Genomic DNA, 26,110 nt, shown 5'->3' on the forward strand with positions numbered 1-26,110 from the left:
CAAACCCTGTTATAGCTACTCTACAAAATCCAGAAAACCGGTATCAAACGCTATTTATAATAAAATATGGAAAAAAATGTCATCTTTTTGTCTGCCTAACCCTCCAGACCCTCTCAGGCCAGATGTACCTAAGATATTAGACTTTTTACAAAGAGGCTTGGAAATTGGTCTGAAACCCAGTACTCTGAAGGTCCAGGTCTCCGCGCTCAGTTCCATCTTTGATCAAGATCTAGCAGGACATCGCTGGATTAAAAGGTTCATGACCTCAGCAAACAGAATAAACCCTGGGAAGCAAGTTATAGTTCCTCCATGGGATCTCAATATTGTGCTTCAAGGCCTTACAGGTCCACCATTTGAACCTCTGTCTACCTGTTCCCCACAAAATCTTGCTTACAAAACTGTTTTCTTGGTAGCTATAACTTCGGCTAGAAGAGTGGGTGAATTTCAGGCCTTGTCAATAAGAGAACCTTATCTACTGGTTAGAGAAGACTCAATAATACTCCGACTTGATCCCTCTTTCCTTCCAAAAGTGGTCTCTGAATTTCATCGTTCTCAAGAAATAGTGCTACCAACCTTTTGCAATAATCCTGCAAACTCTGAAGAAAGAAAATGTAATACTGTCGATGTTCGGCGTATCCTGCTACATTACTTGGATCAAAGCCGTGCTCTTAGAGTTGATCACAACCTTTTTGTCCACTCCTCAGGACAAAATAAGGGGAAGACGGTAGCCAAGAGTACCATTGCTACATGGATTAAAAAAGCCATAACAGAAGCTTACTTTGCTCAAAATAAACTACCTCCGGTAGGAATCAAGGCCCATTCAACTAGATCTACGTCGGTCTCCTGGGCAGAAAGAGCAGGTGCATCTCCGGAGCAGATCTGCAGGGCAGCTACGTGGTCTTCACTCCACTCCATACCTTCTCCAAACATTATAGATTGGACGTATTATCCAATAGAGATTGTCTTTGGCCGCAAGGTTCTTCAGGCCGTTGTCCCTCCCTAGTGCCAATTAGTTGGTATTCCTCCATATGCCGTCGTGGAAGGTGACTAGAGAAAATAGAATTATTCTTACCGTTAATTCGGTTTCTAGGAACCTTCCACGACGGCGCTAATTTCCCACCCTCTATATTTCCTGGATTAATTCTGGGATTCAGAAGGTAAACCAGTGCTATGGTTTCAGTTGTAAGTCACTGGCGAGTGGGAGGTGCTTTTAACCTCTCTTGTGTTTCCTGTTCCCCATTAGGGCAAAGAGACAACCTCCATATGCCGTCGTGGAAGGTTCCTAGAAACCGAATTAACGGTAAGAATAATTCTATTTTCTTAATGGGAATCCAAAACTATTTTACAACATTTTGGTCCCAATCCGGACCTTCATCAGAGCTGATTGCTGCACAACAGGGGGTCATATGTGGATGAAGCAGCTCTGTGGAATTGCATTTTAGGTCAGTGTGGTATAGCGCTCTGTGTGGCACACACAATGTAAAGATTGAGTCAACTTCTCCCCTTTTTATCTGGTTTCAGTTGTGATTTTCTGCCACAACTTAAGCATCACATGCTTGAAACAAAGTTGTTTACCCACAATTTAGGAAAGGTTCCAACAATTTTCTCTTGTCCCTTTTTAGGATTTTGTATGAAATTAACGTATGTTCAATTTGCCATTTTTCCTCTTTTTTTTTTTTTTTTTTTTCTTTTGCAATACAAGAAGGAAATAAGCATGTGTATAACAAAACATGTCTAATTTCCAGGGCTGTGGAGTCTATAAAAATGATCAACTCCAACTCCTAAAATATGTAATAAATTGGGTACAGTAGCACAGTGCAGGATGGGCTGAAAACTTTTTTAATAAGAATCTGAGAATGTTATGAAATGTCCTGGAAATGTTCTGTTCCTGATCGAATTACCGTATATACTTAAGTATAAGCCGAGATTTTCAGCCCAAATTTTTGGGCTGAAAGTGCCCCTCTCGGCTTATACTAGAGTCAAGGTGGGTGGCAGGGTCGGCGGGTGAGGGCGCTGAGGCATACTTACCTGCTTCCAGCGATCCTGGCGCTCCCCCTGCCGTCCGACGGTCTTCGGTGCTGCAGTTCTTCCTCTATCAGCGGTCACGTGGGACCGCTCATTAGAGAAATGAATAAGCGGCTCCACCTCCCATAGGTGTGGAGCCGCCTATTCATTTCTCTAATCAGCGGTAACGGTGACCGCTGATAAAGGAAGAAGCTGCGGCACCGAAGACCAGCTGTCCGGGAGAAGGAGCCGGACGCCAGGACCAGGTAAGTATGTAATATTCACCTGTCCGCGTTCCAGCCGCCGGGCGCCGCTCCATCTTCCCGGCGTCTCTGCGCTCTGACTGTTCAGGTCAGAGGGCGCGATGACGCATATAGTGTGCGCGCCACCCTCTGCCTGATCAGTCAGAGCAGAGAGACGCCGGGACCGGATGCCGGAACGAGACGCCGGGAGCTGCAAGCAAGAGAGGTGAGTATGTGTTTTGTTTTTTTTTGTTTTTTTTTTACTGCAGCAGCAGCGACAATGGCAGAGCTTTCTTTGGGGCAATATGAACGGCGCAGAGCACTATATGGGGCAGAGCTATAGGGCAATAATGAACGGTACAGAGCACTATATGGGGCACAGCTATAGGGCAATAATGAACGGCGCAGAGCACTATATGGCACAGCTATGGGGAAATAATGATCTATTTTTATTTTTGACATTCACCGGTAAATGCTGCATTTCCACCCTAGGCTTATACTCGAGTCAATAAGTTTTCCCAGTTTTTTGTGGCAGAATTAGGGGGGTCGGCTTATACTCGAGTATATACGGTATCTTGGCTTTTAGTTGAGATGAGTCTGTGCTGCACTTTATGCACATGCTCAGTAGTGACTAGTGCTGTGGGGTCGTAGATGAGATGAATCTGTGCTGCACTTTATGCACATGCTCAGTGGTGACCAGTGCTGTGGGGTCAGTCGGGAGTCAGGGAAATTGAGGAGTCTGAGGTTTGGCTTGCAGAATTCTAATTTCAATAACTATCTGTGAGAAATACGGTACTTCATTTTCTTTAACATCTTCAAGAATGCCTACGCTTTTGGCCACAACTGTATGTATGAGGCCTTTATAGGAATCTCACTAATTGTACTCTGCCTTATCTAAGGACATCATAAAATTGTGATATATGCGCTGTGTAGCAGTCTGTCACTTTTTATCTTGCAATTTTAAAAAATCACAATTTGCAAGCTGCAGCACTGAAGTCCTCTCAATAATGTGCATAGACTGTGGAGCCCCCCATATTCATGTGCTTCTCGCTTTGTACGCCCAGCTACTACTGATGGCTTTCTCCCCGTGCAATCTACATTGATAAAAACTGTGCATCAACAGCAGAGAGATGGGGGAAGCCGGTAGATGAAGATTATTGAAAATGCCACAGTTTGATTACATTGAGAGGACACGTTCTCTATACCTGATCAGTGGTGATTTAACAAAAAGACTTCTGCAAAAAAACATTGCTATAATTAATCAAAAAGCTTACTTGGTGTCTCCTGTATGTGAAGACTCGCTCCTCTCCGAATGTTCATCCAATGACAACTCATCGGTCATCGCAAGCCATGCTCCGTATGTACAATATTGTGTAAATGAAGCACTTTTACATCATACATTTTACAACATATTAAGATGTATAACTTTTTTTTATATCCATCCAATTTTGTAATATTTCTGCTTTGCTCTTAGTATCTTAGATATTCTAAAAAATGAAGGGAAAGCACTACATGGGCTTTCAGTTCTGGGAATTAAAAATGAAGACCTCATCAAATATTTGCAGTTACAAGTCCATCCAGGAGAAGAAAATTATGCTTTAGATATCCGTAATTCTGCCATTAATGTAAGTATTTTCATATTTGTTCATGAATATTTCATATAATATGCATATTTTCTTTTTTATTATTTTTGATATCATGAAATAAGCTGTGGAAAGCAGGGAAGCATGACAAGCACTTACCTGCAGAGTATCCAGGGGTCATACATGACGGAATTAAAAGAATTAGAATTATTATTGTTGTTGTGCTTGGTGTTGTCCTGCTGATATTTATTTTTTTTTTCTTACAAGAAAGGGTGGACAGACAGTAGAGGGTCCCTGTTCAAGAACGGTATATGAGCCCTTCTTATTGCATAGCTCATCATAAAGGTCCTAATTTATTTCTCTAAAAATCCACTAGTAATTGTGAGCTATGAAGTTTTAGCTCAAGCCCTTATGTGCAATCTAATTGATAGTAGGAAGCTAGTTTTAAGATAATAGTGAGCCCCTTAACCTACTGGGGCAGCTGCACAGGTTGCACCTATGGGATGTTTACCCCTATGGATAAAGTTGTGACGGAGCCGAGGCTGGAGTTCTTGCAATGTAATGCATGCATTTATGTATCCTCAAATATTTTTAAGCAAATATTTTTGATCTTTCAGTTAACGCTATATTACCAGGCCTACCATACAACTGTGGGGTAACGTCTCCTCTGCTGTCAGTCAGCAGCAGGGGAGGATGTATCAGACAGCTCACGAATATCCGGACTCCTGTCTTTCTTCCTATTGCAGCTAACAATGTATTCTGCACCAACATAGAAAGTCAACCATCAGATGCACTGGGAACACGGCTTTAGTCACTACTTTAGAATCATAGAATTATAGAATGTTAGAGTTGGAAGGGACCTCCTGGGTCATCTGATCCAACCCCCTGCTCAAAGCAAGATTCACTAAATCATCTCACACAGATGTTTGTCCAGCCTCTGAAGACGTCAATTGAAGGAGAACTCACCACCTCTCGTGGCAGCCTGATCCACTCATTGATCACCCTAACTGTCAAAACGTTTTTTCTAATATCTAATCTGTGTCTCCTCCCATTCAGTTTCATCCCATTGCTTCTAGTCTTGTGCAAATGAGAGTAAAGATGATCCTTCTACAATGTGACAGCCCTTGAGATATTTGTAGACAGCTATTAAGTCTCCTCTCGGTTGTCTTTTTTGCAAGCTAAACATTCCCAAATCCTGTAAACGTTCCTCATAGGATATGGTTTGCAGACCAGTCACCATTCTGGTCGCTTTTCTCTGAACTTGCTCCAGTTTGTTGATGTCTTTTTTAAAATGTGGTGCCCAAAACTGGACACAGTATTTCAGATGAGGTCTGACCAAAGAGGCGTTAGGGGGCAATAATGACTTCATGTGATCTAGACTGTATGCTTCTGTTAATACATCCCAGAATTGTATTTGCCCTTTTTGCTGCTGCATCACACTGTTGACTCATGTTCAGTCTGTGATCTCTTAGTATACCCATGTCTTTTTAACATGTGCTGTTGCTTCGCTCTATTCCTCCCATTCTTTATATACTTTTTTCATTTTTATTGCCCAGACTTAATACTTTGCATTTTCCCGTAAAAAATCATTCTGTAAGGCTAGTTTCACACTAGCGTTTCCCTGATCTGCGGCGGGCTGCAGACTTCCTCTGTGAAGCCCCGCCCTCAGCCGCACCTCTGCTGCTAGCTCAGCCTACATCTGCATGTGGCCTGCGTACCTATATTTGACATTAGGTACACAGGTCGTGCGGCTGTATGCGGATGGTGCCGCATGCTTCGTTTTGACGATGCAGAAAAAAAATGCTACGTGGCTGCGTCTCCGCTGGTCGCCGCATCGTCAAAATGACGCATGCGGTACCATCCGCATACAGCCGCGCGACCTGCGTACCTAATGTTAAATATAGGTTCGCAGGCCGCATGCAGATGTAGGCGGAGCTGGCGGCGGAGGTGCGGTTGAGGGCAGGGCTTCACGGAGGATTAGGGTTAGGATTAGAATTATGGTTAGGTTTAGGGTTGCAATTAGGGTTAGAATTAGGGTTTGCAATTAGGGTTAGAATTAGGCTATGTGCACACAGTGCAGATTGGCCGCTGCAGGAGATTCGTAGCAGTTTTCCATCACGTTTACAGTACCATGTGAACCTATGGAAACGAAATCCGCTGTGCTCATGGTGCGGAAAATACCGCGTGGAAACGCTGCGTTGTATTTTCCGCAGTATGTCAATTCTTTGTGTGGACTCTGCAACGTTTTAGGCCATGTTCACACCATCCTTTTTTTCATGCGGAATCGCCGCGATTTTCCCGCTGCGGGTCCGCAGCTGTTTTCCATGCAGGGTACATTACAATGTACCCTATGGAAAACAGGAACTGCTGTGCCCACATTGCGGAAAATCGCGAAAAAAGCCGCACTGAATTGCCGCGGTAAAAAAGAAGTACCATGTCACTTCTTTTTGCGGAACTGCAGCGGTTCTGCACCCATAGACCTCCATTGTGAGGTCAAACCCGCAGTAAAACCCGCAGATGAAAAATATATCTGCGGGTTTTACTGCGGTTTGTGGTGCAGAACCGCTGCAGTGTGGCTGCCCCCCGTGCCCCAATCCCACCCCCCGTGCTCCGATGCCACCCCCCCCCCCGTGCTCCGACGCCCCCCCCCCCCGTGCCCTAATCTCCCCCCCTTATACTTACCCGGCCTCCCGGTGTCCGTCCGGCCATCTTCTCCCTGGGCGCCGCCATCTTGCAAAATGGCGGGCGCATGCGCAGTGCGCCCGCCGAATCTGCCGGCTGGCAGATTCGTTCCAAAGTGCATTTTGATCACTGAGATAGGTTATATCTCAGTGATCAAAGTAAAAAAAATAGTAAATGACCCCTCCCCCCCTTGTCACCCCCATAGGTAGGGACAATAAAAAAAATTAAGAATTTTTTTTTTTTTCCACTAAGGTTAGAATAGGGGTAGGGTTAGGGTATTTTCAGCCATTGTAACCCTAAAAAACTTCCTAGAAAACACAGACTCTGCATAGAAAACTGCATAAAAAACGCATCAAAAAAGCACCAAAAAAGGACCTGCGTTTTCTGCCAAGAGCTGCGGTTTTTAGTCCTGAAAAAAAAGGAGGGAAATCAGGAACGTGTGAACATACCCTTACACCTGTTCCTCAATAGGAATCCGCAGGTGAAATCCGAACAAAAAGCCACTGGAAATCCGCGGTAAATCAGCAGTGCGTTTTACCTGCAGATTTTTCAAAAACTGTGCTGAAAAATCTGCACACGAATCCGCAACGTGGGCACATAGCCTTAGGGCCTTAGGGTTACGGTTGGAATTAGGGTTAGGGTTCGAATTAGGGTTAAGATTAGGGTTAGGGGTGTGTTGGGATTAGGGTTAGACTTGTGGTTAGGGTTATGGTTAAAGTTGGAATTAGGGTTAGGGGTGTGTTTGGGTTAGGGTTAGGGGTGTGTTGGGGTTAGGGTTGTGGTTAGAGTTGGGATTAGGTTTAGGGGTGTGTTGGGGTTAGAATTGAGGGGTTTCTACTGTTTAGGCACATCAGGGGGTCTCCAAACGCGACATGGTGCCACCATTGATTCCAGCCAATCTTGCGTTCAAAAAATCAAATGGTGCTCCCTCCCTTCCGAGCCTCGACGTGCGCCCAAACAGTGGTTTACTCAAACATATGAGGCATAAGCGTACTCAGGAAAAATTGTACAACAACTTTGGGGGTCTAATTTCTCCTTTTACCCTAGTAAAAAAAAAATTATTTTTGTGGGAAACAAGTGATTTTTTTTTTTTTAATTTTCACGGCTCTGCATTATAAACTTCTGTGAAGCACTTGGAGTTGAAAGTTGCTCACCACACATCTAGATAAGTTCCGTGGGGGGTCTAGTTTCCAAAATGGGGTCACTTCTAGGGGGTTTCTACTGTTTAGGCACATCAGGGGGCTCTGCAAGCGCAACGTGACGCCCGCAGACCATTCCATCAAAGTCTGCATTTCAAAACGTCACTACTTTCCTTCCGATCTGTTATGCGCCCAAACAGTGGTTCTCCCCACATATGGGGGTATGAGCGTACTCAGGACAAACTGGACAACAACTTCTGGGGTCCAATTTCTCCTGTTACCCTTGTGAAAATAAAAAATTGCAGGCTAAAAAATAATTTTTGAGGAAAGAGAAATGATTTTTTTGTTTTCACGGCTCTGCATAATAAAATTCTGTGAAGCACTTGGGGGTTCAAAGTGCTCACAGGACATTTAGATTAGTTCCTTGGGAGGTCTAGTTTCCAAAATGGGGTCACTTGTGGGGGAGCTCCAATGTTTAGGCACACAGGGGCTCTCCAAATGTGACATGGTGCTCCAAACGCGATTGGAGCTAATTTTTCATTCAAAAAGTCAAATGGCGCTCCTTCCCTTCCGAGCCTTGCCATGTGCCCAAACAGTGGTTTTACCCCTACATGTGTGGTATCGGTGTACTTAAAAGAAATTGCCCAACAAATTTTTTGATCCATTTTATCCTGTTGCCCAGGCGAAACTGAAAAAAATTGAGGCTAAAAGAATTTTTTTAGGTGCGACCGCCCTGGCTGAAAACCACTGGTGAATGAGGAGATGCTGCCAGCACAACTTCAGTGACTAGTGGTGCCATCATTGATGCTGCGCTGGATCACAGCCTTACATGCGCCGAACACTAAAGTGTGGGAAAATTCCAGTTCATTTTTCCACGCTCCAGAGTTCAGCGCAGGTCAGGCTGTAGGTAACGCAGCCTCAGTGACAGCACCGCTAGTCACTGATGCTGCCGCTCGCAGCCGTGCTGAACCGGGATAACCTCTAGACTGTGGGAAAATGCACTGGGATTTTCCCACGGTCCAGAGATTACCACAGTTCCGGCTGTGAGGGAGCGCAGCTTCAGTAACGTCACTGCTAGTCACTGAAGCTGCTCTCAGCAGCTTGTTCACCAATGGTTTTCAGCTGGGACGGTCGCATCTTGGCACCGTCCAGTTTGAAATCTGTATATTCCCCAGATGTGGATTACTGCGTGGAAAACGACGGACAGGTATGGGTGTATTGTTGGTTTGTTATTTTACGTAAATTACAGGAGATCGAGGTCTTCGCAAGAATTGGATTTGATTGTAAGTATGGTTTAATTAAGAATAATAAAGGAATCTGTTTCTTTATTTCAATTAAAGGATTTTTTACTGGGTGTCTGTGTTTTTTTTTTAACAATTAGACTATAGGATTAGTAATAGGGGCATCTTATTAATTCCTCTTCATTACTAACCTTGGGGCTTGTTGTCACAAACGTGACATCAACTGCTATAGGGCAAGTAGGAACAGTGAGGCTAAGTGCCGGAATAGGCGCATCTTAGAGATGCGCCTTTTCTGGGCCGGCTGAGTGCTGATGTTTTTAGCCAGGTCGAATATCCATGGCCTCTTCCTAGGCTATTAATATCAGCCCGCAGCTGTCTGCATAGCCTTTGCTGGTTATTAATTATAGGGGGATCCCACATCATTTTTTGGGGGTCCCCAATGTTAATAGCCAGAAAAGACTAAGTATACAGTTGTGAGCTGATATTAATAGCCTGGGAAGCTCCATGGGTATCATCCCCTTCCCAGGCTTTAAACATCAGTCCCCAGTCGCATATATATATATATATATATATATATATATATATATATACATACATACATACATACATACATACATACATACATACATACATACATACATATATATATATATATATATATATATATATATATATATATATATATATATATACATACATGCATGTACACATACACACACATACACACACATACACACACATACACACACACACATACATACACATTCATACACACACACACACACACAGACCAAAGGTTTGGACACACCTTTCTCTGTATTTTCTTGACTATGAAAACTGTAAATTCACACTGAAGGCATCAAAACTATGAATTAACACATATGGAATTATATACTTAACAAAAAAGTGTTAAACTGAAAATATGTCTTATATTCTAGGTTCTTCAAAGTAGCCACCTTTTGCTTTGATGACTGCTTTGCACACTCTTGGCGTTCTCTTGATGAGCTTCAAGAGGTAGTCACCGGAAATGGTTTTCACTTCACAGGTGTGCCCTGTCAGGTTTAATCAGTGGGATTTCTTGCCTTATAAATGGGGTTGGGACCATCAGTTGTGTTGTGCAGAAGTCTGGTGGATACACAGCTGATAGTCCTACAGAATAGACTGTAAGAATTTGTTTTATGGCAAGAAAAAAGCAGGTAAGTAAAGAAAAACGAGTGGCCATCATTACTTTAAGAAAGGAAGGTCAGTCAGTCCGAGAAATTGGGAAAAATGTGAAAGTGTCCCCAAGTGCAGTGGCAAAAACCATCAAGCGCTACAAAGAAACTGGCTCACATGAGGACCGCCCCAGGTAAGGAAGACCAAGAGTCACCTCTGCTTCTGAGGATATGTTTATCTGAGTCATCAGCCTCAGAAATCGCAGATTAACAGCAGCTAGATTAGAGCCCAAGTCAATGCCACACAGAGTTCTAGTAGCAGACACATCTCTACAACAACTGTTAAGAGGAGACTTTGTGCAGCAGGTGCTCATGGTTAAATAGCTGCTAGGAAACTAAACCACTGCTAAGGACAGGCAACAAGCAGAAGAGACTTGTTTGGTCTAAAGAACACAAGGAATGGACATTAGACCAGTGGAAATCTGTGCTTTGGTTTGAGGAGTCCAAATTTGAGATGTTTGGTTCCAACCACCGTGTCTTTGTGCGACGCAGAAAAGGTGAACGGATGGACTCTACATGCCTAGTTCCCACCGTGAAGCATGGAGGAGGAGGTGTGATGGTGTGGGGGTGCTTTGCTGGTGACACTGTTGGGGATTTATTCAAAATTGAACGCATACTGAACCAACATGGCTACCACAGCATCTTGCAGCGGCATGCTATTCCATCCAGTTTGCGATAAGTTGGACCTACATTTATTTTTCAACAGGACAATGACCCCAAACACACCTCCAGGCTGTGTAAGGGCTATTTGACCAAGAAGGAGAGTGATGGGGTGCTACGCCAGATGACCTGGCCTCCACAGTCACCAGACCTGAACCCAATCGAGATGGTTTGGGGTGATCTGGACCGCAGAGTGAAGGCAAAAGGGCCAACAAGTGCTAAGCTTCTCTGGGAACTCCTTCAAGATTGTTGGAAGACCAATCCCAGTGCCTACCTCTTGAAGCTCATCAAGAGAATGCTAAGAGTGTGCAAAGCAGTCATCAAAGCAAAAGGTGGCTACTTTGAAGAACCTAGAATATAAGACATATTTTCAGTTGTTTCACACTTTTTGTTAATTATATAATTCCACATGTGTTAATTCATAGCTTTGATGCCTTCAGTGTGAATTTACAATTTTCATAGTCATGAAAATACAGAAAAATCTTAAAATGAGAAGGTGAGTCCAAACTTTTGGTCTGTACTGTGTGTGTGTGTGTGTATATATATATATATATATATATATATATATATATATATATATATATATATATATATATATATATATATATATATATATATATATATATATATATATATATATATATATATTTTTTTTTTACCTGTCAGTGTGATTTTACTGTACGCGCACAGGAATTGCTGGCTTTTCATCTATCTATCAGTTATATATATATAATATATACATACTGTATGTGTGTGTTTTGATGAATATTTCCTTTGAAAACTGTATGAGATAGAGAACTGCTGTATGTAAGAGCACATGTTAAAATCGCGTTGCAGTTGGATAGCAATTGTAATGCTCTCGGATGTAAATCGGATGCTAGGTGTAAAAAATGCATTGTACTCGCATTTCACTTGTCCGTTTTTTCGGTCCAGATTAAGGAACTTTTTTTTCTCACATATAAGTATGAGCCCTTAAGAGTGTCCTACAAGCCTCCGAAATGGCCACATCACCAGGTAGGAAGGGAGGTCTAGAAACCCCGTTTGGAAATAGATTCAGTTCTTACTTCTGGGACCTGCAACTATCACACATTTCTGGCATAATAATCTAAGATCATCTTAACTCTTTGAATTATTTCTAGACTATGTAGACTCTATACTTTATTTTAGTTACAATCAGTCGTCAAGTAATTTTAGGTTTCGCTGGGAAGTTGTACATCCCGAATATCATTGGTTTTACTTATTAGCACTAGAATAAATGTTCATACTAATTCCACTGACCAGACGTAAGACATTATCACTCTTACATATACCGTATACTCTTCTTCCACAGCTTACTAACCACATGCTATTATTTGATTACGTATTGGCGGAAATAGATTGACCTCCGAATGTTAAATATTAGCTAGCAATTATCTTGGTTAAAAATCAGAATATTTGTTTTTATTTCTGTGCCCTCACGTGTTTTTGTGAAAAGTAATTAACTAGGAGTCTATAATGATAAATGGCCATGTCCTTTTAATGGAGTGGCAAATTATTACAAAATTCACAGAAGGAATGAGTAAATGGAAAGTCTGGGCTATCAAATTACCATGTTAAAGGGAACCTGTCACCCCCTCCAGGCGTTTCCACCTTGTGCAGCACTAATGCTGCATTCTGACAAGGTGGCTCTTTTAGCTATCGGTGCTCCAACTTCAGAATTAATCCATTTTATAATTTGTCCCAAATACCTTGAATCGGTCCTGGAGGCAGGCCTTGATTATTACATATGCCGGGCTAAGGCACTTTTATTTAAAATATTTAGTTTATCACTTTCATTGCCAGCGTGAAAGGAGAATGTAAATTGTGTACTTTTTATTGAATCATATCACGGTTTAAAGGGCTTTTCCCTCGAACAAAAGTTCCTTTTAATCAATACATCTTGGAATAATAATAATTTGCACAATTGGATGTGATTAAATACAATGTTCCTGCATTATTCAAAATTGGGGAAAAAAGCATCAACATTCCTTGATTTATTTATTTATTTTTTCCAGTGGGCTAATGATATTGAGACTGATTATAAGTATTCAAAATGGCCTTCAAGTCTTCAAGAACTTCTAAGACCAGTGTTTCCTGGAGCAATACGTCCTATCAGACGAAACTTTTTCAATTTGGTGAGTATTCTCATGTATTCATTGTGCTCTCATTATCTGTTAGAGTTCTTTCACACTTCAGTTGTGTGGCGTCAGTTAGGTCCGACATCGTGGCGGATCGACGGATCCGTCAAATTTGGTGGAAAAACGGTTCTAACGGATCCGTTTTTTTGACGGATCAGCTGCCCCGATCCGTTTAAAAAACGGATCCGTTAGAACCGTTGCGACCGTTTTTACATCCGTTGTAACCGTTTTTTGACGGATCCGTTTTTTAAAAGGGGAGGATTTCAATGTGATTGGCTACTGGATACTACTGCAAAACTATATATAGCGTGTATTTACACCACATCTTTGAAAGGTTGTAGAGAAAGTGGCAGAAATGGAAGGAGTCCTGGCGAACATTGCAAAGATCTATGCGGATTTTACTTTTGAGGCAAATCAGTTGGCAGTCAGCGTTCGAGAGAGGGAGGAACAAAGACTGCGCATCCTACGGCAGCGGCGGAAGAGAAGGCTGTGGATCCATCCCATCACAGCACAACGTATGACCCGTGGTGTTTATTCCACGCTTTACATGGAACTAAGGGAAAACCCTCAAAAGTTCTTCAATTATGTGAGGATGAGAGCTGAAAATTTCGAGTTTTTATTGGGCTATGTGGAAGACTGTATACGTAGACGAGACACCCAGATGCGATTCTCAATATCACCAGCAGAGCGTCTCATGGTGACTATTCGGTAAGTAATTTTTTTTTTTTTAAATGATTCTCATTCATCAGACTTATAACTGTAATGTTGTTTTTTGAATTTTTTTTATTAATTATTGTCTTTTCGTTTTGTTAACAGATTCCTTGCAACTGGAGAGTCGTTCTCATCCCTCCATTTTCAGTATCGACTTGGGATATCCACCATCTCGGGGATCATCAGAGATACCTGCCGGGCATTGTGGGAGTGCCTACAAGTGGAATACATCCCAGAGCCATCACAGGAGAGGTGGCTGGAGATCGCCCAAACTTTTCATCAAATTTGCCAGTTTCCAAATTGTGTTGGAGCAGTTGATGGAAAGCACATACGGATCGTCAAACCTTCAGGCTCTGGATCACAGTTTTATAACTATAAGAAGTACTTCTCTATTGTGTTGATGGCCATAGCCGATGCACAATGCAAGTTCATCGCTGTTGATATCGGTGCGTATGGACGCGCAAATGATTCACAAATCTTTAAAAATTCACCAATGGGGCGCCGTTTATATGGAGAGACATTTGATTTTCCGCCCCCTAGACCTCTCCCTGGAACCACTGGTCCACCATTACCATTTGTTTGTGTTGGAGATGATGCCTTCCAGCTTTCCCCACACTTGCTGAAACCCTTTGGAAGTAGTGGACTGACCCAGAGGAAAAAAATTTACAATTACCGCTTAACCAGAGCACGAAGAGTAGTGGAATGTGCTTTTGGCATCTTAACTGCCAAATGGAGAGTCCTGCTAACTGCAATTAAACTGCAGACTGAAACTGTCGATGATGTGGTCAAAGCGTGCGTTGTCCTGCACAATTTTGTTTTATCAAAAGAACAAGTTTCCCTGGAGGATAATGTTTCTGAAAGCACCTTACGGGATTACCAAAACCCCACTTTTCGCAGTCCAGTAGCAGTCTCCAGAATGCGGGACAGTTTTGCAGACTACTTCATGTCTCCTGCAGGATCAGTTGACTGGCAGTATGAAATGGTGTAAAAAATTTTTTCTTTTTACACTTGTAAAAATACCATTTTTTGTTTGCTTACAAAATCTTTGTACTTTAATGCAGCATTGTATGTTTTGCAACGGTACCCTTTAAACACTGTTATTGTTACTATTGCCATAACCTTGGTGATTTAAAAACTTTACAAAAAAAAAGAGAAAGACAATAAAATTGTTTTTAAACCAAAAAACTGTTTATTTATTTACAGATTCTCATAGTTTGGGGTGGAGATAGTAGCGGAGGGGCTGACAGGGCGGACCACGTCAAGAGTGGGGGACAGGACATCACGGGGAGGAACAGAAGTAGAATGGGTGGTGAAAACATGAGGTTGTGTAGAGAGTTGAGGTGCAGATGTGGTGTGTGGGAGGTATGAAGGTGTTGGTGGGATTGGGAACGGAGAAGTTAAAGGGGAAGAATGGAAGGGGGACGGTAAAAACTGGGAAAGACTAAGGGGGGAAGGAACAAATGACGAAGGAGTAGAATGGACGGGAGGAGGACGGACAGGAGGAGGACGGACGGGAGGATAGACGGTGGATTGAGAGGGGAAAGGTGTTGACACATGAAGGGTAGGTGGAGGGGCATGGGACATCGCCTGCGCTAGAGCAGTGTGGCAGCCTTGCATCACATGCATCTGCAGGTCAGGAGTTAGATTTTCCATGTGCCTGAGGACCGACTGAAAAAAACAGTGCCTTGGTGACTGATTTGCATCTGATTGCATCCTATCAAGACGACTGCTGAGTTCAAGTATGCTTTTGTTAAGCATATTGTACCCAGCAGACGTTTGCTCACTCAAAAGCTTGATGGCACTGTGAAAGGATGCATTCAGCTGCAAAAAGTCAGGCGCATAGCTCCTTTCCTGACCTCTCTGGCGCTGCCGTCCTGACCACAAAGTTGGTCTAGATGTTGCGGCAGTGGCAGAGGGGTGGGGTAAAGGGAACTCTAACTCATCACCTGCAGCTTCAAGTGACGAAGTCCGCCCTGCTGCTCCAGCGCTGGTGGATGAGGCTGAGGGATCAAACGAAAGGGAAGGTGCAGAAACAGAGGGGTCGACGTGGTCCCCGGTGGCGGACTCTTGAGGGATCGCTCCAGAGGGGTGCAACTCTGATGCAGGCTCCCGAGTGCTGCAGAAAGTGCTGTTAAAGAAGAAAAAAAAAATTAGTATCTGGATATTACAATTGCCCTTGCTGCAAAAAAAATTGAAGGTTACACATTTTTACAGTTTGACTGAAAATATGTGGTGTTGAATATTTACCTTCTGCTCAGCAGCGTCGACCGGAGGAACGACAGGGCTCTGGCATGTTTGTATCTGCTCCTGCGTCCTCTAGATCCACTCGGGGCCTGCATCTCCTTATTAAACTCCCTCTTGAAGCGATCCCTGAGTGACCGCCACCGCACGATAATCCTGTTACCTGGAAAGAGAAAGCAAAAATTGGTTACTATACACCACATTAAATCATGCTAACATAAGGTTATGAAGTGTGAATAATTACGCGCTAGATCCTGGGCCCCAGCATCGAGTTCCTCCCAGTTATCCATAACAGCACTGCACACTTCCTCCCATAGCCGTCGGGTGATTAACTGGTCAGCATGGCGGCGGTCCGACATGTTCCACAGCGGCTCCCGACTTTGTATTGCTTCGATGAGGGTGTTCACATCGATGCCCTCCTCTTCATCATCTTGTTCGGGAGCACGCTGTGAAGCCTAACAAAAAGATAAGAATAAAAAGGGAAAGATTACAACACATGAATTTTACATTTTACTAAACACCAAACCAAAAAGGAACTTACTCTTCGGCGACCGCCGCGATTATCATTCCGACGACTATGGGAGGTGCTTTGAGGAACTCTACGTCGAGCCCCGGATTGTGAAGACTAATTTAAAAAAAAAAATAAAATTAATAATGTTCTTTGATCGAGGCATATGTATTGTGTGCTGTGCTGAATGTTTGTGTTGGGTGTAGTGCATTGTATGTGAGGATCGGTCTGTTCAAAACTTACACTATGCGCTCCCGCTCCTTGTATTTCTCCACCCTGTCCGTCTCCTTCTGTTAGCCCCTCTGCTTCATATTCCTGTGAATACATAATAAACACATAAAGGCTTAAAATACAATTGCCATTGTTGCACCAAAATAAAAAATTTATGAAGAAAAAAAATTAACACCTCAGTTTGCTGATGATGTGCTGGGGGGCTCTCAGAAGAAGACATTATGATCTTGCGTCTATCTTGGGTTGGTCGGTCCCTTGCTTGGGTCCTCTTGGTCCCTAGAATCTGTAAGCATAAAGGGAGTTCTAAGCTACTATACAAAAGGATAGATAGATAGATGCAGCTTTCAGGACTTTACACTTACATCTGTTTCCAAAACTTGGGGCTTGCGTATAGCTTGGGTCGGTCGGTCCCTTGCTTGGGTCCTCTTGGTCCCTAGAATCTGCAAGCATAAAGAGAGTTCTAAGCTACTATACAAAAGGATAGATGCAGCTGTAGGGACTTTACACTTACAACTTTAAAAAAAAAATGGGGAGCCTGCTTGTGTACGTCTTGGGTCAGTACCTACTACAGTACCTACAGTGCCAACTTATTTTTGATTTCCCCCACCACAAAAGAAAAAAAAAATTCTACCGTCAAACTTGATGCACAAGCTGCCAAACCCTCTACCTCCTGTTTCCCCACAAAAAAAACCCCAAAAAATCCCTTTAAAACAACACCAAAACTACTTAGAACTTGATATGCGCAATGCGCATGCTGGTAAAACCCACCTAAACAAAGTTTAACCTTATAAAAAATGTTCCTCATTCGAAATTAAAATACCAATCCCCAAAATTGTTAATTATGATTACCCTACAGTTTGTATTTTCTAAAACCAGATAACATATTCTATAGCAAAGATTTGCATTACACATTTGTATATATAACCTTTACTGCATGTTTACCCAATATTATATTTATCTTGAAATGAGACTACTGACAGTTTTGTGAAATTTTTATTACTATATTTTTTAAAATTTTCTTTTTTTTAGGGTACAGTAGGAGCTACACTGCTCTTTATTTGAAATACAAGTACATTATGGAAAACAACAAAGATGCAGAACACATCACACATCATTTATACACACACACAAAACAAATTTTACACCACAGCTATTCAAAATACCAGCATAGTATGAAAAACATATAAACAGGGCAGGCAGGCACACGCACGCACGCACACACAGCCACCTTCTGTCTGTCCCTCGGCACTCTGCTTCTCTGCCCTGTGTAAGCACAGCGGCCAGAAAGCAGAGTGGTGACGTCACCGCTGTGCTCTGCTTTATGGCTGGCTGGCGCTCACAATGCAGAGAAGCACAGCACGGGGACAGACAGCGGAATTTACCTTTTTTTTTTTACTTTTACACTGGTAACCAGGGTAAACATCGGGTTACTAAGCGCGGCTCTGCAGTTAGTAACCCGATGTTTACTCTGGTTACCGGCATCGTTGGTCGCTGGAGAGCTGTCTGTGTGACAGCTCTCCAGCAACCAAACAGCGACGCTGCAGCGATCCGGATCGTTGTCGGTATCGCTGCAGCGTGTGACGGTACCTTTAGTAAATACATCAAAAATCAACATTAACCAATATGGCATTGACAAATGCACATGCAACCAACAAGATGCACACAAACATACCTGCAAGCAGAGTCATAACGCAAGCATAACACATGAACAGGCGTAATATTGACGAAGGCATAATAAGGTGCAGGCACATGAACACATACATACAAAAGCACACAGCAGTACAAAAATACACACACACACGGCCATCAGTCCTCCGGCTGGAGCTTGATGTCTTCACAGTGGCAGGCCTCGGGGTGGATCTGGACTGTAGCAGGGCACTGGCTGTTGCAGGACGACGGCAGGCCTCAGGTTGGATTCAGGTTTTAAAAGCTCTTGCTGTACTCAGTACGTCATACACAAATGCGCACACACACACACACACACACACACACACACACACACACACACACATGCACGCTGGATGTCAGTACTCACATGGCTGTCTCAGGCAGGGTCTGGCTGGCACGGCCTCTCTGGCTGGCTGGCAGGGCCTCTCTGGCTGGCTGGCAGGGCCTCTCTGGCTGGCTGGCAGGGCCTGGCTGGCAAGGTCTTGCTTGCAGGGTCTGGCAGTGTGTCTCTGGCTGGCAGGGCCTCTCTGGCTGGCAGGGCCTCTCTGGCTAGCTGGCAGGGCCTCTCTGGCTGGCTGGCAAGGTCTTGCTGGCAGGGTCTGGCTGGGTCTCTCTTGCATTGAAGGGTCTGTCTTGCTAGTACATTTGGGAATGACCTGTCCTCTTTATATAGTTTTTGGGTTGTCTGGGCAAAGTATCCACTTTTTGGAGCATGCTCAATCAAAAAAAGCGGATTGAGGCGACGGATCCGCCAAAAAGCGGATCGCGACGGATCCGTCGCCCATAGGCGCCCATTCTAAAAAAAGGCGGACACGACGGATCCGCCGCGGTCCGCCTTTTCGGCGGCGCCAAAAAACGTTACAAAGTCCGTCAATGTCTAGACAACGTCCGCCAAATATCGACGGATCCGTCGCATGGCGGATGGAACGGACGGCCATCCGCCACAATCCGTCTCTAATGCAAGTCAATGGGAAAATAGCGGATCCGCCAAAAAAAAATGGCGGATCCGCCATTTCACGAAAATGGCGGTTTTTGACTGACGCCGAAAGACTGAAGTGTGAAAGAGGCCTTATGAGAATTGCATGTATAGTCCTATTTTTTTCTTTTATAACCTTGCACCATTTACTGTTACCTAGTTGGATATCAATTTTGTAGTAGTAATAATAAAAATACTTTACACCTCTCTGAGATGTAACTAATTATATACACAAGATGATTTTTTTTTTTGTACATTATACAAACATTGTAATTGTAGGAAACTGCAACTGATCTATTGTGGAGAAGCATTGCCGTAATTCAGATGGGCTAGATTTGATTGTTTAATCCATCTAGCAATGGAGCGTCTGCTTGTTCTAACTCCTTTTTCTAAGAGTATTTAAAGAAACAGAGAAGGCAGTCAGACACACTGTTAAAAGGGGTTAGCCCTAATTTTCAAGATTTTGTTAATGGGCCCAAGGTGGTATTAAAAAAAACAAAAACAAAACTCCTTCCCGAAATGGGGTCACTCCTCCACACTTGCAACTTTGTCCTCTACCAGTCATGAGTCATCATTATGCAAAGGGCGCATCAGATGACTGTTGATGTAAATAGTAGAAGGGTCTCGGACAATTAGGTGGTTTCCTTGAGACTGCCAAGGAACATAGTAGTCAGTGTGGAGGAGCATTGTCCATCTAAGAGGTGAATATAGGATTTTTTTTCTAGGATTCCACCCTGGAGTAATTGACAATAACTAGAGGAGAGCCTCTGTCTCCTAGGTGTACTTTCTGGTATTACCCAGGAGATGAAGGTTGTACTAGTACTTTCAGGGTCAGATTAGGCATATCACTATGCATGCCTTGTCTTCTCACTACTTTTTTTTTTTTCACTTTGTACCAAAGAAAATAAATATAAAATTGAAACATTTTATTCTTCATACAAACACAAGAGTTGACAACCTTGGCTGAACAATATAATAACTAAAAGAATGTTAAGATTTCTCTCTGTTATGTTGTAATATGGCGTAATCTTCATGAGAAATAAATTCTAAGCACACACGTATTGGAAACAAAACCTCATGCTCAGTAATGTTGCAGGATATGCTTATTATTGGCACACACAGAGACCTACTTATGAAATGTCTCGCACATTAACCATCCTTTTTTTTCACTATTCACTCTTCTTTTTTTACACGTTAGATTTTAAATATAAAACTGAGGCATCTGTTGTGAATAAAGCCACTGAATTGCTAATGAGATAAGCAGAAAATAAATACAATTAGTTGCTGCTGTTAGGAAGAAAATATGACAAAGATTAATGGTGTACAATAGACTGGCGATAAAAAATATCCCTGCCATCTGCTTTCATCATACAGCAAGTTTTGCTACATACACAAGAATGGTTTGTTCAGTTGTGCCATGTACCAGAAGAGAAGAAAGTCCTCTTGACCTTGTTGGGGGTTAATGAAAGTCTTTAATACTAGAAATAAAAAATATTAAAAGCAGTACAGATGTGTCTTTTAATGTATTGGCAAATCTCAAGTTTTCCATTTTCTTAATTCAACAGCTGCCCAAGGAGTACTTCTCCTAACATTTACCACTTTTGAACTTTATCATACTGACCATTGTACAAGGGAATGACGTCCTCAATTTTCTTTTTCATTTCTTATCAATTTTCATACAGAAAAAAATTGCTTTCTATGCAGAAAGGGGAATGGGTTTAGGTATTTCCATTCCTATTGAAATATGGCACTAAAGTTTGTTTTCTCACTTGTCATTGTAATAGTACCCATTTTCCCTATTAGATTCTATCTTCTTAGTTTCTATAGTTGATTTCGGATATCATACAGCTTTCTTTCCCTATGGTACCTTTTAGGGGCTAATACTAGGAGATAAAACATCTACATTTAAAGGAGGTTTCCCATGAGCAGAAGTTCATTTTAATCAATAGATCTTGGAATATTAATAATTTCCACAATTGGATGTGTATGAAATCTCCCTGTGCTGAGCTATCTTATAAATGTGCCCCTGCTGTGTACTGTGTAATGGCCGTGTCTGACCGTACAGGAACATGGTCTGATCATAACACAGCTCCTGGGCAGGGGAGGATGCAAAAGAGAGTATATAGATTTCATAGCACGGGATCGTAGCTGATTCTTTCTGTGAGGGAAAACATCTCCCTGCCTGATATAAAAAAATGTTTGATTTTTCATTATAATATTTATTGACAAAATAATATTGATAGTTTTATTCATTTACTTTATTTATTTATTTTAAATTTTACAATTATTACATTTTTTTTTTTTTTGCTTCTAAACTTTTTACTTTGTCCCACTATGGGACAATCATTTTTTGCAGGCTGATCGCGTCTAAGGCATGCAGATGAAGCAGCACCTGCATGCCATATAAGCTGTCAGCGCTGCACTGACAGGGAGACCTTGTGTTCATGCACTGCATTTGATCACCAAGTTTCCTACCTCTGATGACCCGGATGTCGTCATGACAACATCGGGACCCCACGTCACGCTGCGGGATCTCCGATGCAAATCAAAGGGGCTGAGCTGGCTTCCGGAATGCTGCAATCGTGTTCAATCACAGCATTTCGGGGATAAAGTGTCATGAGCACTCTTTTATGTATACATAAAAAATACCTTATACATTATATTCAGTACAGTATTTACATATTTATATGTATCCCAAAGCAGCACTAAAAAAAATATAATTTGTTCAGTGTAACACTAACCTTCAAACAGCCAAAATATGGCTGCTACAAAAAGGAGAGGCAAGAACTAAACCAAAGCAGGTATAGCAGGGTGTGGAACACATTTATGTTTGGGATTTTACCCATGTTTAAACCATAATGTCTCGCTGTCCTCACATAAGAATGGAAGTTAGGATTAGTACAGTTCAATTAAATTATTGATATATGTTTTAGTAACTAAGCCTGATCTCAATGCCTGACCAGTGTGTGAAAGTGAATAATGTCTGACCAAATCAATAAGGACCAAAGTGTGAAATCAAACAATGTCCTATCAACTCAGTGCCCTTCTAATGTCTTGGGGTACCATCACACAGTGGCGCTTTGATTGCTAGGACGGCACGATCCGTGACGTTCCAGCTATATCCTTACGATCTCGCTGTGTCTGACACGCTACTGCGATCAGGGACCCCGCTGAGAATCGTTCGTCATAGCAGATCGTTTGAAACTTTCTTTCATCGCTGGATCTCTCGCTGACATCGCTGGATCGGCGTGTGTGACGCCGATTCAGCGATGTCTTCACTGGTAACCAGGGTAAACATCGGGTTACTAAGCGCAGGGCCGCGCTTAGTAACCCGATGTTTACCCTGGTTACCAGCGTAAACGTAAAAAAACAAACACTACATACTTACCTTCAGCTGTCTGTCCCCGGCGCTCTGCTTCTCTGCACTCCTCCTGCATCCTGTGTCAGCGCCGACCAGCCGGAAAGCACAGCGCTGACGTCACCGCTCTGCTTTCCGGCTGACCGGCGCTGACAGTGCAGAGGAAAGCAGAGCGCCGGAGGACAGACACGGAATGTAAGTATGTAGTGTTTGTTTTTTTTACGTTTACGCTGGTAACCAGGGTAAACATCGGGTTAGTAAGTGCGGCCCTGCGCTTAGTAACCTGATGTTTACCCTGGTTACCCGGGGACTTCGGGATCGTTGGTCGCTGGAGAGCTGTCTGTGTGACAGCTCTCCAGCGACCAAACAGCGACGCTGCAGCGATCGACATCGTTGTCGTATCGCTGCAGCGTCGTTTCAGTGTGACGGTACCCTTGGGTAAACTATGCCTAAACAATTTAACTCCACCCCCCACCCCCGTTGCTTTTATATTTGCAATATTGTATTTTTTTCATGAACTTTTTTATTCAAAATAGTCACAATTTTTTTCAGACATAAAAATACTTTTTCCACTAAATAATTTGATCAAATTGCCCTTTTTTGAAAAACCTTTTATGGTTTTACTTATGTCTTGCATTGGTGGCCTAGCACTGTACATTGTTCATGCTTGTATGGTGGAAGCAAAGCTGAACAGTGGCATCTGCAGCAGAAAAGACAGCAAAACCTGCTTGTTGTCTGCAGCTTTTTTTACTACCAAGAGATCAGCAGAAAAAGCAGCAAAAAAGCAATGTGTGAGTATACCCTAAGGGATTAATGTTAACTGCCCTCTCTGTGGGGAAAATGCTATCCTGACTGACCATACGCACATTATCTATAAGGCTATGTGCACACCTTGTGGATTTCCTGCGGATCCGCAGTGTGTTTTGCGGTACAGAAACGCTGCAGATCCACAAGCTTTTTACAGTACAATGTAAATCAATGAGAAAAAAAAATGCTGTGCTCATGTTGCGGAAAACTCCGCTCGGAAACGCTGCAGATTAAAAGAAGTAGCATGTCACTACTTTTTTGCGAATCTGCAGCGATTTTGTACCCATTCCATTATAGAAATCTGCAGGTAAAAAACGCATGAAATCCGCATAAAAAATGCGTCAAATCCGTCCCTGCGTTTTCTGCCAAGAAATGCAGAGTCCGCCCAAAATATTCCTGAGGCTAATCCGCAATGTGTGCACATAGCCTTATACTCCATCAATAACAAACATACAGGAGTGTTTCTAATAGATGTGCCATATCTAGGTGTTATAATTCTATAATTCCTTTTAAGATGAAGTTTAATACCTTGTTGATTCTTCCGTAGCGATGGATTCTGTTTGCCAAGTTTACAGAAGTGTTGAGAAAATATATCCCAAAAGTTCATTCTAATCCTGCTGGGGGCTTGTACCGATGAAGGAGTCCTCGGGGGCAATATGTTCCTAATGAGAAAGTAACTAAGCCTTTTGGGGATAAGAGAAAATAGCTGCGGATTAGGGAATAACTGTAGCTTGAAGTAGTAAACAATGCTTAGTCGCCTAAGAACGTCTTGGCACAGGAGTTTAAAAGGCCTTTGCTGAATTAAATGATGCGTCCTACAAATAGAGGTTGGCATATCCAGTATGCTTCAGTGCCATAGTAGTACATGATCTAGAAACTCAACGAAGTAGACACACAATGAAGATGAAAGGTGATTGATATTAGCAATACATCTGTCTGTTCTTTTTAACCTACTTCTATTAACTTACTGTGAAAATGCGCACATTAATATCGATATTAGTCAAGTCTTCGGTGCATCCCTAGGCATTATTCTGGGATTTACTATTCGTGTATTGCTTCAGCTCTTTTCGTTTCCCACACTTTGTCTGGAATGTTCTTTTCTTCAGTTTTATACCAACTTGTAAAGCAAAACTAAAATGCTGTTCATTGAAAAATTGCAAATATGATTCCCCTTAAAAAAGAAAAGGGGAAATAAAATACGTGGGAAACAGTTAACTCTACACTTAGGCTCTGATTCATCCGAGTTTTTACATAAGAAAACTGTCGTAAAACACCGAAACGTTGCAAAATTTTGTATACAGTGATTTTGCAAAAAAAATTAAACTTTTACACTACTTTCTGGCAGATCTGCTAAAATATTAAGAACTGAGGAGGAGCTGGGGATGGTGTGCCACTGTGAAAATGTTACCCCAGTTCCTGACTAAAGTAACATTTCTGGCAAGGTGCACGCCACTGAGAAAATGCGGCATATAACTCATTAAATATGGTAATACGCACCTTCTACTGAAATTGGTACATCTTGTTGCTGCATGTCCCTCATTAACACTAGTATGCTAAACACCTTAATGAATCAGGGCCTTAGTCTGTGGCCTTTTCGCAGTCCCTTTGACCGCCTTTTTTATCTTTAGTTTTTATTTTGGAATTTCTTTGGGGCGTAGTTGGTAAATTTATCAGAAATCAGGGGTTGTCCGAGTTGTGGGTAACCCCATTAAACTGCTGGGGTTGAAGTCTTCTCGGATTTCAAAAGTTGCAGACAAGCATCATCTTTCTATCATAGCAACCAGCTGCCTTGTATGGAGTGGTCTTGCCTACTGAGCATGCTTTATATACTCCCTCCCATCATGTGATGTATATGTGCGTCACATATGATAAAGGATTACCACTGGTTTCAAATGGACTTAATGAGGCTTTAAAGGTCTAGGGCCATCTGCCTTCCTTCTGAACCAACCTTAGATCACCATAGGATCTTACCTATCCATGACCCTGTGTATAACATCCTATGATGACAAAAACTGCATCGCAGTATGAGAGAATTCTGGAAACGTTCTGCCATAAAATATAGCGTTCTTTCCTGAAAACTATATTTAAGACCCTCCCAAGCCACTTTTTCCAACAAGTTCAAATGGAATAAAATGAGTGTGTTTAATAGGTGTAGAGGAATATACGGTAGCCGTTTTTCGTTTTGAAGTGCCAAGCTCATTGGCTGTTGGAGTAGATGATATGTTTTGTTTTTAGATTGTTTGACAAGCCCTAGATTACTTTATTTCTCATCTAGAACTCCTACTGTTTGTTCTGGAAAAGCTGCCAGTACATGACTAAAGTGCCCTCACGGAACACATTGGAAATCTGAGAATGTTAATTCACGTTATTTAATTATGTTGCTTTCTATTCTCCAGACACTTGAATGCATTGTCTGTCTATCAGTATGCAAGAGAGGGAATCACTGTTCATGGATATTAAGTGACTTGTGCCATTTTCATAGGTTCTTTTCCTCGATCCTGCTCAAGATTATGCTGCTGATTATGTGAAGCTAGCGGAATTATTCTACCAACACAATGTGCCTCTCAGGTACTGTATGGTAACCAGCAGAAGAAAAACTATCCATTATAAAAATGAAATGGTAATGTTGTCATTCTGCTGCAGTAAAAATAAAATCTGCATAAGGGAAAACTGGCAGTAAGAACAAATA

The 26,110-nt window shown here is 42.3% G+C and overlaps 2 protein-coding genes across 2 annotated transcripts in view; both read left to right on the forward strand.

The window, feature by feature from the left end:
• Positions 1–26,110, forward strand: part of UGGT2 (UDP-glucose glycoprotein glucosyltransferase 2) — a 559,388-nt gene that overhangs the window by 203,126 nt on the left and 330,152 nt on the right. The window contains exons 12-14 of the mRNA XM_069758034.1: positions 3,721–3,871; positions 12,799–12,918; positions 25,904–25,989. Coding sequence (XP_069614135.1) covers positions 3,721–3,871; positions 12,799–12,918; positions 25,904–25,989 — 357 coding nt within the window. The remainder of the gene's footprint in view (positions 1–3,720; positions 3,872–12,798; positions 12,919–25,903; positions 25,990–26,110) is intronic.
• On the forward strand, positions 13,204–14,764 carry LOC138670573 (uncharacterized). Its single transcript, XM_069758035.1, has 2 exons — positions 13,204–13,629; positions 13,738–14,764. The coding sequence occupies exons 1-2, from the start codon at positions 13,277–13,279 to the stop codon at positions 14,618–14,620; spliced, it is 1,236 nt and encodes a 411-aa protein (XP_069614136.1). The 5' UTR covers positions 13,204–13,276; the 3' UTR covers positions 14,621–14,764.

The sequence above is a fragment of the Ranitomeya imitator genome, chromosome 3, assembly GCF_032444005.1.
Source record: "Ranitomeya imitator isolate aRanImi1 chromosome 3, aRanImi1.pri, whole genome shotgun sequence".
Lineage (NCBI taxonomy): Eukaryota > Metazoa > Chordata > Amphibia > Anura > Dendrobatidae > Ranitomeya > Ranitomeya imitator.